The sequence below is a fragment of the Planococcus citri genome, chromosome 4 (assembly GCF_950023065.1).
Source record: "Planococcus citri chromosome 4, ihPlaCitr1.1, whole genome shotgun sequence".
NCBI lineage: Eukaryota > Metazoa > Arthropoda > Insecta > Hemiptera > Pseudococcidae > Planococcus > Planococcus citri.
In genome coordinates this window covers 44,176,676-44,189,965 of record NC_088680.1, presented here as the reverse complement: position 1 = coordinate 44,189,965, position 13,290 = coordinate 44,176,676, and the positions used below count along the sequence as shown (strand labels likewise).

At 33.0% G+C, this 13,290-nt stretch overlaps 2 protein-coding genes across 5 annotated transcripts in view; one reads left to right on the top strand and one right to left on the bottom strand.

Annotated features, from left to right (window-relative positions):
• The window catches only part of BNIP3 (BCL2 interacting protein 3), a 52,976-nt gene extending 47,978 nt beyond the window's left edge, over positions 1–4,998 (top strand). For both annotated transcript variants that reach the window (XM_065362494.1, XM_065362493.1), the window contains 2 exons: positions 2,807–2,950; positions 4,551–4,998. In XM_065362494.1, coding sequence (XP_065218566.1) covers positions 2,807–2,950; positions 4,551–4,602 — 196 coding nt within the window. In that variant the 3' untranslated portion in view covers positions 4,603–4,998. The remainder of the gene's footprint in view (positions 1–2,806; positions 2,951–4,550) is intronic.
• A 903-nt stretch (positions 4,999–5,901) lies between these two features.
• Positions 5,902–11,987, bottom strand: alpha-Cat (catenin alpha). 3 transcript variants are annotated; one of them, XM_065362491.1, is made up of 20 exons: positions 11,823–11,987; positions 11,646–11,749; positions 11,093–11,282; positions 10,852–11,018; positions 10,431–10,640; positions 10,131–10,313; positions 9,850–10,053; positions 9,740–9,769; positions 9,427–9,542; positions 9,228–9,345; positions 8,899–9,148; positions 8,625–8,825; positions 8,406–8,557; positions 8,258–8,321; positions 8,099–8,166; positions 7,696–7,877; positions 7,368–7,608; positions 7,170–7,286; positions 6,819–6,914; positions 5,902–6,483 (listed from the first exon to the last, which is right to left on the bottom strand). In XM_065362491.1, the coding sequence occupies exons 2-20, from the start codon at positions 11,745–11,747 to the stop codon at positions 6,319–6,321; spliced, it is 2,856 nt and encodes a 951-aa protein (XP_065218563.1). In that variant the 5' UTR covers positions 11,748–11,749; positions 11,823–11,987; the 3' UTR covers positions 5,902–6,318. The 3 variants fall into 3 exon arrangements, with proteins under 3 accessions (XP_065218563.1, XP_065218561.1, XP_065218562.1); XM_065362489.1 differs by lacking the exon at positions 6,819–6,914 and having other exon boundaries at positions 11,823–11,985; XM_065362490.1 differs by lacking the exons at positions 6,819–6,914; positions 9,740–9,769 and having other exon boundaries at positions 11,823–11,984.
• Positions 11,988–13,290: the final 1,303 nt, after the last annotated feature.

Sequence of the window (13,290 nt, the reverse complement as noted above, 5' to 3'; positions counted from 1 at the left end):
ACTAGCTACAAATTTTCCAAATCTGTCATTTTTTGCTGGTTCAAATTCAAAATATTTTCAACTTTTTTTTGGAAAAAATTTATAGAATCGTTATAAACGCATCCTTATGAAGCTAAAACATTTTTTTATAGAAGTTTTGACCTTTGAAGTCAATTTACGTGTTTTTTTAAAAATCATTCTGGGACTTTTATTAAATTAAATTTTTGTCCACTTTTTGAAAAAAAAAAAAAATACCATCGAATAATATAATTTTGAACTGTCTGAAACAAATAACGAAAAGAACTGTGAATTTGAATTTATAGGTTCTGAATTTCATTTTAGCTCTTCTTATTAAATTTATTTTGAAAATTAGAAGAAACAGCTCAAAACTACTACCAATCGATTCAGGTATTCTAAAATTGGGTATAAAACCATGTTTAAAGATTATAATAATTAATAATTCAGTTTGTTTTGTTTCTTTTCTTCTTACGATGTGATGTTACTCGTATGTATTGTTTGGGTGACCTATCTTCCTACACATGCCAGTGCTTGAACGTACAAAAATGCGATCTTGAAGGTTTTCGAATACATTTAGAAGTCGATTACTCTATGTCAAGTGCTTCACAATGGATCGTAAACTCGTGTATAGGTGTAAGAATATCTGTTTAGACTGCAGTCGAGTCATATTTTATACCTACGATATACGAAAGAATATCAAGGTGTCTAACAGGTCCTACTAGTCCTATTAGTCCTACTAAAGTCCTACTTTTTCTCAAAAGTCCTTTTAGTCCTACTTAAGTCCTACTTTTCAACAATTTTATCCAAAAGTCCTACTTTTTTTTCAATAAGATTTTTGTCAAATTTTCAATTTTCTCCCTTTTTTTTTAGGAATTTTGTACAAATTTTGTAGAAAAGGGCTCATTTGTCAACTTTTTTAGATTTTGAATTACACATTTTTGAGAGCTTTTGCTTCTATTGTTTTTATGTCTCCTGGAATACTAATTTTCGAGAGCTTTTGCCCGAGCAAAGGCTCATTTGATATTCTTTTTGCATTCTCAATTTTTCAACAAAAAATAACTATTTGAATTTCAAAATTCTGAAGCAAATGAAATATTTACAATCAAAGTTGAAGAATTCGAGTTGAATTTGATTTTAAGCGAGCATGATGTGATAATTCATAAATTTTATAAATTGATAAGGAAAAAATAAAACTAAAAATTGAAGTGAAATGTTATTTTTTGGCGTCTACTTGTTTAAATAAAATAATAAGGTGTTTGAAGACATCATTTCTTGCAAAAATTTGGCTAAAAACTTGTACATGTATATTTTTACCTCCCCCCCCCCTTCTTAAAAATTCCATAAGTGCTTGAAAAATGACTTGCTGAAAGTCCTGCTAAAAGTCCTACTTAAGTCCTACTTTTTCATTTTGAAATTTTGTTAGACACCCTGAATATAATGACTCGGTAGAGTATTCGATTTTGAATTTCCTGTTGAAAAATATTGTCGAAGGGGATCTGTCAAAATGTCTACTTCTAACTCATCCTCTATTTTAACCATTTCCAGGGATTTTCTGAGTCCTTTTCCCCTCATTTTTGTTAGAAGTGCAGCTGCGATTGCTAGGGAAATACGTGAAAGGGTCGATGTATCGATTCAAACTGATTGATGTTTTTTTTTTTTTCGTCAAACTGTCTCATTCTATTCTAAATATTTTTGTTAAATATTAATTAATTCAAAACAGAGTTCGAAAATCGATTATTTGACTAATACATCAACCTCGTGGCAAATTTGTGTGCTCCATTGTGGCTTTAAAAACTTTGGGTTGTTCAACTACGAACTTGCTGAAAATAACCTAAAGCGGTATGCTATTTTTGAACTTAGTTTAAAATTTATCATCCTCTACATAATTGCAAATATAACCTTTTAAAGAATTACTTAGTTCTCTTTTTTATCAACTTCCTCGCTCGTATCGCAGAATCGCTGCTGAAAATGAGCTTCCTGTGCGATGATTGAATCAATCATATCTTATCGTGCGACAGTCTGGTTATATGATCGATTAATAAAAAAGCTAAAAAAAAATTCCTATTTCGTTTACGTGGTTTAAACTTAGTACATTGAACGGAAATATTAATTTAACGTAATAAGTGCACATAAGTATATCATCGTCGTCATCGTTTCGTACTTTCGCTAAATTAAAATTCTACTGGTGACAAATGCCATTGAAAAAAATAATTTATTATTTCGCCGCATTTCTCTAAGTAGGTAGCTCGAATTAACCCGTAATTTGCAAACCCGTCTACAGTCTGCTGAAAAAAATTATTTATTTCTCGTTGTTTTGGCGAGCTTTTTTAAAGGTTGAGTATATTGACCCGATGAATGTGACCAATCGCACGCCACCAAGTTCGCGTTACCTAACCTAATCTTTGGAACGTGCGATAAGGAAATTGCATTTTGAAAATAAAACATGGAAAAATGTTTCCCCCATTTTTTCCTTCACGATATCAAACAACTGTTGCCCATTTCACCCTTTTTTTAAAACGAGCTTTTTTGTCAGAAAAAAAAAGTTCCACTGAATTTAATCTGATCAATAAACGTACGAAGTGTTTAGTCTACTACAAAGTTGTATCGATTTGCATTTTTTTTTTCGCTACTGTGTTGATTACAAGTAGGTGTACCGGCGACAGAGGCTAAAGTTGTGTTTATTTTGACAATTAACGCAGATACAATATACCTTGCCTATATAAGGTTACCTAATTAAATAGCGTGTGCTAAAATATGTACGTCTTGCATAAGTATAGATTTGCTAATTGGATCGGTATGTTTGTTTCAGAGATTGGAAATTCGTGCATCCTAAAAAGAAAACTTACAGTATGCGCAATGCCAAAGTTGGCAGCATCGGATTGTTCTCCAAAGAAGTACTTTATACGTTGATTGTGACGAATTTCTTATCTATCATCATCGGAACCGGTGTTGGGTAAGGATTCATAATTGAAAATTTGTTTAGGGCATACATGATCCATTATTGGAAATTATTTTTTATGATATGTCAGAAAGTTGAAGCAATTCTGACGTAGGTGCCAAAAACGAAGAAAAACTTTGATTAAAAAACAAAAAAGCATGAATATATTAAACAAATACGTATGGAATTTTGATATGTTGCGTTGAAATGTTGAAAAATTACCACTTTTGGTGTATTAAAAAAATTCCAAAAATTTTCAATTCAAAAAAGTTGAAAAAATGAAGTAATACATAATTTTATTATAAAATTTATGGAAACTTCAAAATAATCAAAGCATTTTTACTGATGGAAAATTTCAAAAACCACAAAAAATAGATATAAAAAATAAAAAAATTTTAAAAATCTCAGAAAAGTTAGAAAAAAGAAAAAAATGAAACACTGAAACATTAGTTGTTTTTTTTTTTCAAAAAATAATAACTATGTAGGTAGGCTTAAGTTTGTTTAAACGTGAAAAAATATAAACATTTTTTTCAAACCTGACAATAAAAATAAAAGAGGTAAGTAATTGAAAAAAAACGGATTTTTTAAAACAATAAAATGAAGATTTTTCACAATGCCAAAAAAATGATCCAGAAATCTGCACTTCTTTCATTGAGTTGAAAAAAAGCTCCACAATTTGGCAACTCGAGCAATGATTGGTTAACAATTTAATGTATATAAAAAAAATTTAAAAAAATGATAATTCAATCTGACGAAATGATACTTATGATTTTTCAGAAAATTAAGACGAAAATGAAAAAACTTGAAAAAAACTTATCTTAAAAGAAACACAAAAAATTTATCAAATTTTTTAAAAATTTTTAATGAAAAAATTAGTATCTATCATTTGATTAAATTAGAGCTGTGATTTGCAAAAAAAAAAAAAAAAAATGGAAATGAAATTGAGTCACAATTTTTTTTCAATTTTTGGTTTTTGGTATTTTTTTTTGAAAACCTTGTCATATTTTTATTCCTCTGTTTTCAAATTCATCACAGTTTTATCAAAAACTGAACATCGAAGTAATTAGTCAAAACATTTTTCACTTTGATCAAATTCAATCCTTACAATTTTTTGTCTTTCGTTTTCTACCATTCTCCCTGCTAAATTCTTTGTGGAGCAATCTACGAGTAAATTGAGAGTGTTGTCATGGAACAAATCTCAATCAAATTTTGAAATAAAAATGTAAAAATTAAATATGTAACTTGTCTATAAAATGAAATTTCTAGGTAGGTATTGAAAAAATTATTTCTTGGAGTACTTAACTACGTATACTTGATCAATTTTAAAACGTTTTAAAATGGTTTATTTCAAAATTAAAAAGTGATAGTCGAAAATACATTTTAATCAAAATACTTGTACCTGTATCAGTTTTTCGTCGAATTTTTTTTATCGCAAGTCAAAAAACCATAGACTTTCAGAGTCCACAAAGTACATAAATGTTGTACAGAAGTGTAGGGATTGATGGGAAGGTATCTTACTTACTAATGGACATTGTTCTTTTATACTCTTCTGCATCATTCAATATTGCTTCGTCATGTTATGCTAACTAATCAAAATTTCATTCCTTTCTTGCAGAATATGGCTGACAAAAAGAAACATATTACTTAGCAGTCTGAACTTCGAGTGAATCGGCAGTCATGAGTGGACGTTTGTACTTTTTTACATTTCTTTAGCATTTTATATAAGATCATCTCGCCCTTGTACTATGTTATTGGTTCGTTGATTACGAATTTAGTTAATTTTTTGATACATTTTAAAAGGAAATGTTTTCTAAAAAATTATTAACAAGATATTCCAATTTTCTTCGTTTTTATTTTTCTATCTCTTTCATCATTTTTTTCTCAAGTATAAGCTGCAAGCTATATTTTTGTGTTTTTTGACTTTTTTTTTTTTTTAATTTTTTGTATAAAAAATATTATTGTAAAATACGTTTCATTTTACGATTCTATTTGTATTTATTTTTTTCTCCCTTTTTGTACAGATTTTTTTTTTGTACGTAGGAATAAAAATATTTTCTAACCTTTTTTTGGGTATTTTTTCAACGGACGTGTGCGTCGAAATGAGCAGATATTTGACATGTGGAGAAAAAATGTCGATATTTGATTGTGATTAATAACAGATGTGTACTCGTATATTATCTCTTTTGCGAGCATTTTTAGATATGTTATCAACTACCTACGAGAAACGAAAGCTATCAGTTGTAATTTTAATGAACTGAACAAGACGACTTATCACGACGTATCTATGTATTCTACGAAGTAAATCCATTAAATTTAATGAATAAACATAATGCTTATATTCTACTAGGTATTGATGCAACCGAATTGAAATATTCGAAATATAAAATAAATGTTTCAGTACACCTTTCTTACTAAAAGGCATCGGTAATTTTTTTCGCAATAAATATCTCGAACATTGAGAAATATCACGTTAATTGGACATTTCGAGGTACATATTTTAGCTTCGGAAATATTGAGATAAAGTGTTATAAATGACGTAGGGACTAGGGATCGTAATAAAATGATTTCTTCGATCAAAAAATGCAGTTAAATGAGCCATTTTCTGATTATACTATTACCTTCACCTATCCACGTATTTAAATCTGGATGAAACGTCTTGCATTACTCGATTTATGCAATTTGAATAATTGTGGCATCACACCTGTCATCTATAATGATTTCAGGTCTAGACTTAAAAAGTAGAAATATCCCAAGTTTGGTCACGTTACCGCAACCATCGATTTTTGATAAACTAGTTTCCGATTTTCAAAATTAGCAGCTATTTGGTCAATAATTGGTAGTTGCGGTACTGTGATATTTTCATACATATTTTTCTCTTTTGAGTTGCCTATGGAATGCTCCGGCGAAGTCATGAATCATTTCTCGTAGGTTTAGAATCGGTTTCAAATTAAGTAACAAGTCAAGCATCCTCCGGAAATACGAATATAATATAATAAGTACACAGTGATATCTCTTATCAATATTCACATTAAATACGAGAATATAATTATTAATCAAATAAAAACATAAATATATCATTCTGCGCACATTTATAAAAGTATAAAAAATGTGTATAATACCGTAAAAATGTCTAAAAATATCGTAACGGTACACCACGTTAGAAAATATACGAAAAATAAATCAAAACAAAAATAAAATAAAAAGAATAACGCATATCAAGCGGAGGGGAAGAAGAAGAAGAAACAGAAAAAAGAATTAAGGTGCGTAATAGAATGTATAATGGAATACCCGAAAACTAGTCGGTATTGTTTTTAAAAAAAAAACACTACAATAAATAAAACTTTGCTACCATTTATAGGAATTAATATTACACGCTAAAATTCTTAAACTGATTCAGTGGGACTTTGGAATTCGCTAAGAGCTTTGATAGGATTCTGCACCTTCTTTTGACTGCCTTTTCGTACTTTGGCTCGGACTTCTTCTGGTTTCTCTGGTCTTACCAGAGGTTTCTTTTCTGGCGCTTTCATCTTCCAAACAACGATCGGAGACTGGAAACAAAACGTAGGCGTAAAATAATTAGTACTACGAAACATTACGCAAACGAAAAGAATGATGAAAAAAAGTAAAGAGTTATTACACTGCAATTAAAATTGAAAAAAAAAACGTTACGAATTGAAAAGAAAAAAACAACACAAAGAAGCATATTAACCAATCACACGCTTAGTTCTTCAACTCTGATTAAAAGAGTTGTATTTCTACATTTTTTTGTCTACGCTTTCTTATTTTTTTTTCCTTTTTAGTAATATAAGCAAACTTTTCGCTTGTTTAGTGCACAATTACACAACACTGTTTTCTCAATCAATTAAACAGAACGTCTAGATACCAAATAAACCGTATAAAGTATAGCGTAGTTTGGTGTGATTGGAAAGAAGAATAATGGAGGATTATCGCAAGTCGCCATGCCACATTCGTTCACTTCCTGAATTCACATATCAGATCAATGCTTAAAATTTAAGGAATAAGATGAGTAATATGCGAAGAAATCGTATCAGAGTGGCCTTTATTTCTTTTAAAATGTCGACCAAGAATCTAGCATTGGCCTTCGTACGTTGAATTTCATGATAACGTAGAAGCTTTGATGCTGAAAATAGAAGCTACTCTGGTATCGATGTATCAAGAGAATTAGCTTCTACCGGATGTGATGAAATTTGAAATTTCGTATTCGAAAACTTACGGTGATTTGTCCTTGTCTCGGGTATTTTGTGCTCGCTACGTAAGAAGCTTTGACCGTCAATACTACCGCGTTCATCAGATTTTTAGCAGCCTGAATAAGAGAAGTAGCACTGTCCAGCTGCAAAAAACAACAAAATAGTAGCCATGTTAAACGAATATTAGCATAATAAAGAAAAGACATTGGACCACAAAACCTTACCCCAGACACGATCAATTCACCGCTGATATTTTGCACATCAGCTTTGACTTTGGAAGTAATATTTAACTGATGGCAATATAAAGCGATCCGCTGCAAATAGGCTAATAAATCTTTCTTAGTCGACGATTCGGGGCATTGTTCTGCGATCTTCCTAGTCAAGTTATCCAATTTCGTTCCAGCTTCGGAGATCTTTTTGGCTGCGTTTATCACATCCATCGTAGTTTTCAAAGGACCACGACCTCTGCAAAAGAGGAAATAATAAATGAAATACGTATACGGTTTTCGTAGCATTTTTTTTATCATGATGAAGAGAGCTGAGATGGGTTACCTTGTGAAATCTGTCATTTCCATCATAATCATACACATATGTTTGGCCAACACAATTATATCGTTGCCGGCGTCGTCCCATTTGGCTACTTCTCTATCGAATTTCAATTTTTCGCTGCGGAAGTGTTCAACTTGTTGGGCGATCTTCTGTTTATCTTCTTCGGTCATTTTACGCATAGCTTCCTGCGTTGAAACGTACAAAGGAAGGGGATTAATTTCGAAAATATTAATCGTCGATTACCAAAATCGTTCAATTTGTAAATGTGATGGATCCATTTGGAAAAAAAATTTAATTTAACTCTCAGATCCAATATTTCGATATTAAAATACAAAAAAAATTTTTCATAATGAACGAAGGTTGGTATAATGCGACCCTAGTTTCATTATTTTATCAAAATACATACTCTAGCTGTAGTAATTCCGCTAATGTCTGGATATTCGTCCACTCCATGGTCACCAGTATGTGCGCTCGCTGCAAAAAATACGTAAAAAAGATGTCAAAAGATGTTCGAAAAGACTGAATATTTTTTTTTTTAAAATCGAGTAGATACTAATTTGCTTACATTTGCTAACCACGGTTTGATGGTCATCGTTATCAATATCTTCGGGATCCCATTCGTCATATGTCTGCAGAAAAAAATCACATAATAATCATAAATTCGTAAACGGTACTTTTTCTCAAAAAGATAATTTTGCACCAAAAATACTCACTCTGTTCATTAAAACTGCACGACGTATTTCACGCACACCTTCGTACACGAGTCTGGACGCATCGATAAATTCATTTTCATCTACATCTTTCGGAGGATTCGAAGAAAGTGCGTCGACAGCCATTTGGACGCGTTGTGCGAAATTGGGCATCACTGCGAAACAAAAATTTGTATCAATTTTTCCCACGGTGACAACTATTGGCGTAGAATTTATTCGTACCTTGATCACGTAACACTTTGATCGCTTCGAGTACTCGATCGGTGTACGTTCCAGGTTCGTAATTATCCATTTCGGCGGTTACAACGTTGCAAACTCGAGCCGCTCGACCTCTGATAGCACCAGCCGTCCTGTCCAATGTATCGGCATAGCCTTCTTGAAGCGAATGCACGCATTTATTCACGTCATCCAAGATATGATTTTCTGCACAAATGCCCAGATATCATTACAATTACACAATCGATGAAGTTAACTTAACTGATGACAAAATACAAACCAGAAACGGCCAAGAAATCATCGATAGTTGTGATATCGTCAACGGCTTCGGTCAAAACGCGTACTTGATTTTCCCAAGCGTCGCGGAAGACATCCATGTTTTCTTGAGCTACCTTCGAACGAGGTCTAGCTGCCAATATGCGAGCTGCGTTTATTACCTGCGGACACAAGTTGTCGATTTGTGCGGCCGCGTATCGCACCATTTTGACGCCATCTTCATTAGAGGACATACTGCAGGCTAGATTTGCCACCTACAGAAAAAACACGAACGAAAATTAATACCAACGGTCGACGATTCGAATTTCGGAATTAAAACGATGCTCGACTAACCTCGACCAATTTATTAGCGTGTTCTTTGAAAACAGCAGCGCATTCTTCGACATCTTTCTCGTTACCGGCTCGAGCAGCTTCGATAAGAACCAACAAAGGTACGCTCGTCTCCAAGAAACTGCAAATAGAATAATAAAATCATAAAAACACATTCAAGTATCGAAAAATGATTTAAAATATTGAATAACAAGTCACCAACCTGTCAGATACATGATCGACAACAGCTTTCCTCAACTGTCTCCTTAAATCTCTTGTTTTTCGGCACATATTATCAATGGCTCGTTCTAATCCTTCGCTAGTCTCTTTAACGCTCATCTGTAAAAAAGAAACATTCGTTACGATTACTCTCTCGCAAAACAACCGTTTACGCAAAATTCACACGAAGCAATAAGAAAAAAACAATCGTGTAACAATCTCAAACGAAAACAATGGCAAAATATGACGAAGCTTCAGAAAACAAATAAAAGCGCAACACAAAACGCTCGCAAATTCAATAGTTTCAACTATCATACCCTTTTTCCTCCTCTTTGTAAATGTACTTGCTGTAAATACAGGAGTTCGTTAACAAGGAATACAAACAAGTTATAGGTTGAGAAAGGCGATGAAAAACTGAACCACTTACGTTGGCCATGTACTCGGTGAGTAAATCTTGTAAAGCTTGTCGAACAGCGTTACATTCAGCGACGATTCTTTCACGACGTTCGTCTCTTGTGCAAGAAGAGTCAGCCATTAAAGCTGCTCCGCTGATGATACTCTCGAGACGTTCTTCCAAAGATGGACGAGTTCTGACTTCATTGTATGTTAAAGGATCCATGACCATTTGTTCCTTGAATTAAAAAATTATACGTTTATTTAAAGGTGATTTCAGCGTGTACGAAAGTGAAAACTTATAGATGAACTAACATCGAAATCATCTAGAGCTGCAGCTAATTCACCAGGACCATCGTAAGTATTTTCTAACATAGTCTGGCGACGTTTATCTCCTTGTGCTACTTCGCTGATAGTATTAACAGCTTTGCAGACTTGTTTCAAAACGTAATCCCGATTTTCTTTCGCAGCTGCCAGTTCAGGATGACGGACGTATACCTAAAATTTACACAAATCCATTAATTATCACGATGATAATAATAATACATAGATAGATCGATTTCAAATTGATAAGCGAGTGCGATTAGTATTATATTATGAATCCAAAAGGCACACCTTCGATGCAGTTAGCAACATTGTGGAATGTTTTTTGAGAATCGCTCTAGCAGCGGCAAGGTCATCGCGTAATTCAGGATCTCTAAGTTCCTGTTGTCGTTTAGCTGCCTGAGTCATCAAGTCGGCAGCATTGCGACCGAACATCTTAATGTTATCGATTAATTCACCTTGGCTAGAGGCGTTTTTCACCTTTTCTAAATCGTCTTCAACCTAAAAAAAAATTACGAATAAAAATACAATTATGTACTCACCTCATCCGTTCTCAACGTCTTATATGTACATAGTACATACATCTTTCTAACCCAAACACACAAACCGTACTAACGGTTTCACATTTGAACAAATAATAGAAAAAAAAACAACAGCAAAATAACGCTCTAATTTAGCTTATTTCCCGATACGTCGGAAATGAAATACTCACCACACGTAATGATTTCAGTAGAAGGTGAACGTCAACCATATCGGCTAATATTAAAAGCTTTGTAACAGCTGACAATAGATTACGAGCTGCTCGTACCATATTTCCTCTTTTTAACGAAGAGCACGGGTCATCCGCGAATTCTCGCGCAGCGAAACTCATTGCATCGCCTATTTACCAGATAAAGCGTTAAAAAAAAATTCTCAAACAAATTTTCTAACATGAGGATATACTCAGACCGTACCTGTTTTGCGTACTTCTTCCACAGCATCGAGCATTTCTCGTTTTATGTCTGGGTTCTCGTATGCGATTTGTTCACCTTTCTCAATGAAGTTCTCAGTGGCTTTTTCGACAGCAGCTACCAAGACATGGGCTCGTTTGGAACGTCCCTTCTTTTTCTTCGATGGCCCTTTGGTGTTTACCAACGTTGTAACCTATCGATCATCGAGTATATTAGTGTATTAATTTAATATTTCAGAATTTAATTCGTCGATTATCGCAAGTGTGACTGTTTGAAATTACACTGAATTCGATTACTATCAAAGTCATTACATCGAGTAAACTCGCCATAAAAAACTTTTTCGTAGCGATTACATTCGGTGGAAGTTTATCATTCGTAAATCGACCACTGGATCAGTCATGAAAGCAGCTTTCACCACCGAATTTCTTATTAAAAACTACATCGAACACCAAATTTCATTCATATAATGGTCGATGAAGGAAATCTTGAAGTACCAACTAAATCTGGGTGTTACGTCTATTATACAGCTAGTTGAACGATATAGAAACACATTTACCTGTAACACCAAAGGTTCCAGGGTTTTTTCTACGGACATTGTTCGGATCTCCAAGTTCTTTGGATCCCATTTCATACTTATCGTACCAAAGTGATCAGCCATTTCTGAAAACAACACCGAAAATTTAAGTGGTTTGAATTCACAAACGCGAAGAAATCAATGCAAATTTATACTTACTTCGCGAAGGATTACAACAGTTTCAACAGGAAACAATACAATTATTCAACGCCCATATTAGAATTATGCGATTACTCAGAAAAAAACTCACCGTACGTGACACAATAGCAAACTATTTTATTAACTTCGATGAGTGTAAAGTGTAAACGAAAGAAAGTGGACTTGTCAAATGTCTGCGGGAAGCGGGGAAGGGGCATGATGCATTACTCATCTTCAACGATTTCATTGTTTTAACTGGATTACGCAAGTGAACAAGATTCTTTGTTTGTTTGAAAATGAAGGGTTATTTCGTTCTTATACTTTTTTGTTTTTTTTAAGAAAAATTTTAAAAATTAAATTTATTATTTAAAGTATAAAATATAAATTTTATTTCATTTAAATTAAAACTTGATTTTAATTTTATTTATTATTTTGTATCATTTTTTTTTTATTCACAATTCACATTTCACATTATTTTATTTATTTTGATTTTTGACATTTTTATTTTTAAAGGAAATAAAATTAAATTATTAATCAAGTAATTCAGTAGAGCGATTTTAATTTTAATTTTTCAGGATTTGAACTCGAACACACGTAACAAACAGAACATTAACTGCGAATTGGTAATTAATTTGTAATTTTTGTGTAGCTTCAGCGTTCAGCTTCATCATGAATATCAATATCAATAAAATTATCAATAATAGAGGACTTGGGAAGCAGATCGGGAGATTGCACTACTGACTGTGACTGACTGACTACACTACAAGAAAAAGCAGACTTTGTCATAAGTGCAGGTATTTCATTTCGTCTAGTCTAGCATAATCTGTCTGATCGTGATCAGTGATCACAATGATTATTTGCATGGGAAAATGTTGAGAAAAAAAAATTAAAATTGCCGAGCAACTAAATATCTTTTGTTGGAGTGTATTTCCGGCCCTTCAACTCTGAGACTCGGCAAAAATTCAGTCATGAACTCAGAATAAGTTGCCTATGTTATTAGTATAAGGCGGTCATTCTGTGAGGGAGCGGAATAGCATGTGATTCTATAAGATGCTGATTGCATTGAACTTGTTCGCGAATGAAGCTTGCATTTTCCCCGCAGATTTGAAGTCGACTCACGATGAAACTCGGAACTCCACATTTTGAGGGCTCTATCTTAGAATTACCTACCAGCCTTTCAAATGTTCAATTATCAGATAAATTCAACTCCCATTCGTAGGTGCGGAGATTATGATGGAGCAGGTTTTCAAAAATTGCGACTCAGAAGAATAATGTGCGAGTCTACGTTGGAAAAGACGATTTGAGTTTATGCATGCGAGTCTAAGTTCCTTGCGAGCATGCGAGCGAATTTGTCTACTAGTAGGTAGGTTTAGGTACTATACTGAAATTAAAAATTGAAAATGTACAAATTTTTCACTTTTTGCTTTTGAAGAACTTCAACATACAACCCGCAAGAATTGAATAATATTGACAAAAATAAATACTCAAG

Bases quoted from the DNA above. Each gene is read 5' to 3' on its own strand.
- alpha-Cat (XM_065362491.1), bottom strand. From the start codon at position 11,747: ATGGCTGATCACTTTGGTACGATAAGTATGAAATGGGATCCAAAGAAC. The intron at 11,019-11,092 runs GTACGGTCTGAG...TCTGGTAAATAG, and splicing joins GGAAGAAGTACGCAAAACAG to GCGATGCAATGAGTTTCGCT. The intron at 9,149-9,227 runs GTTAGTCGAGCA...TTTTTTCTGTAG, and splicing joins ACGCTAATAAATTGGTCGAG to GTGGCAAATCTAGCCTGCAG.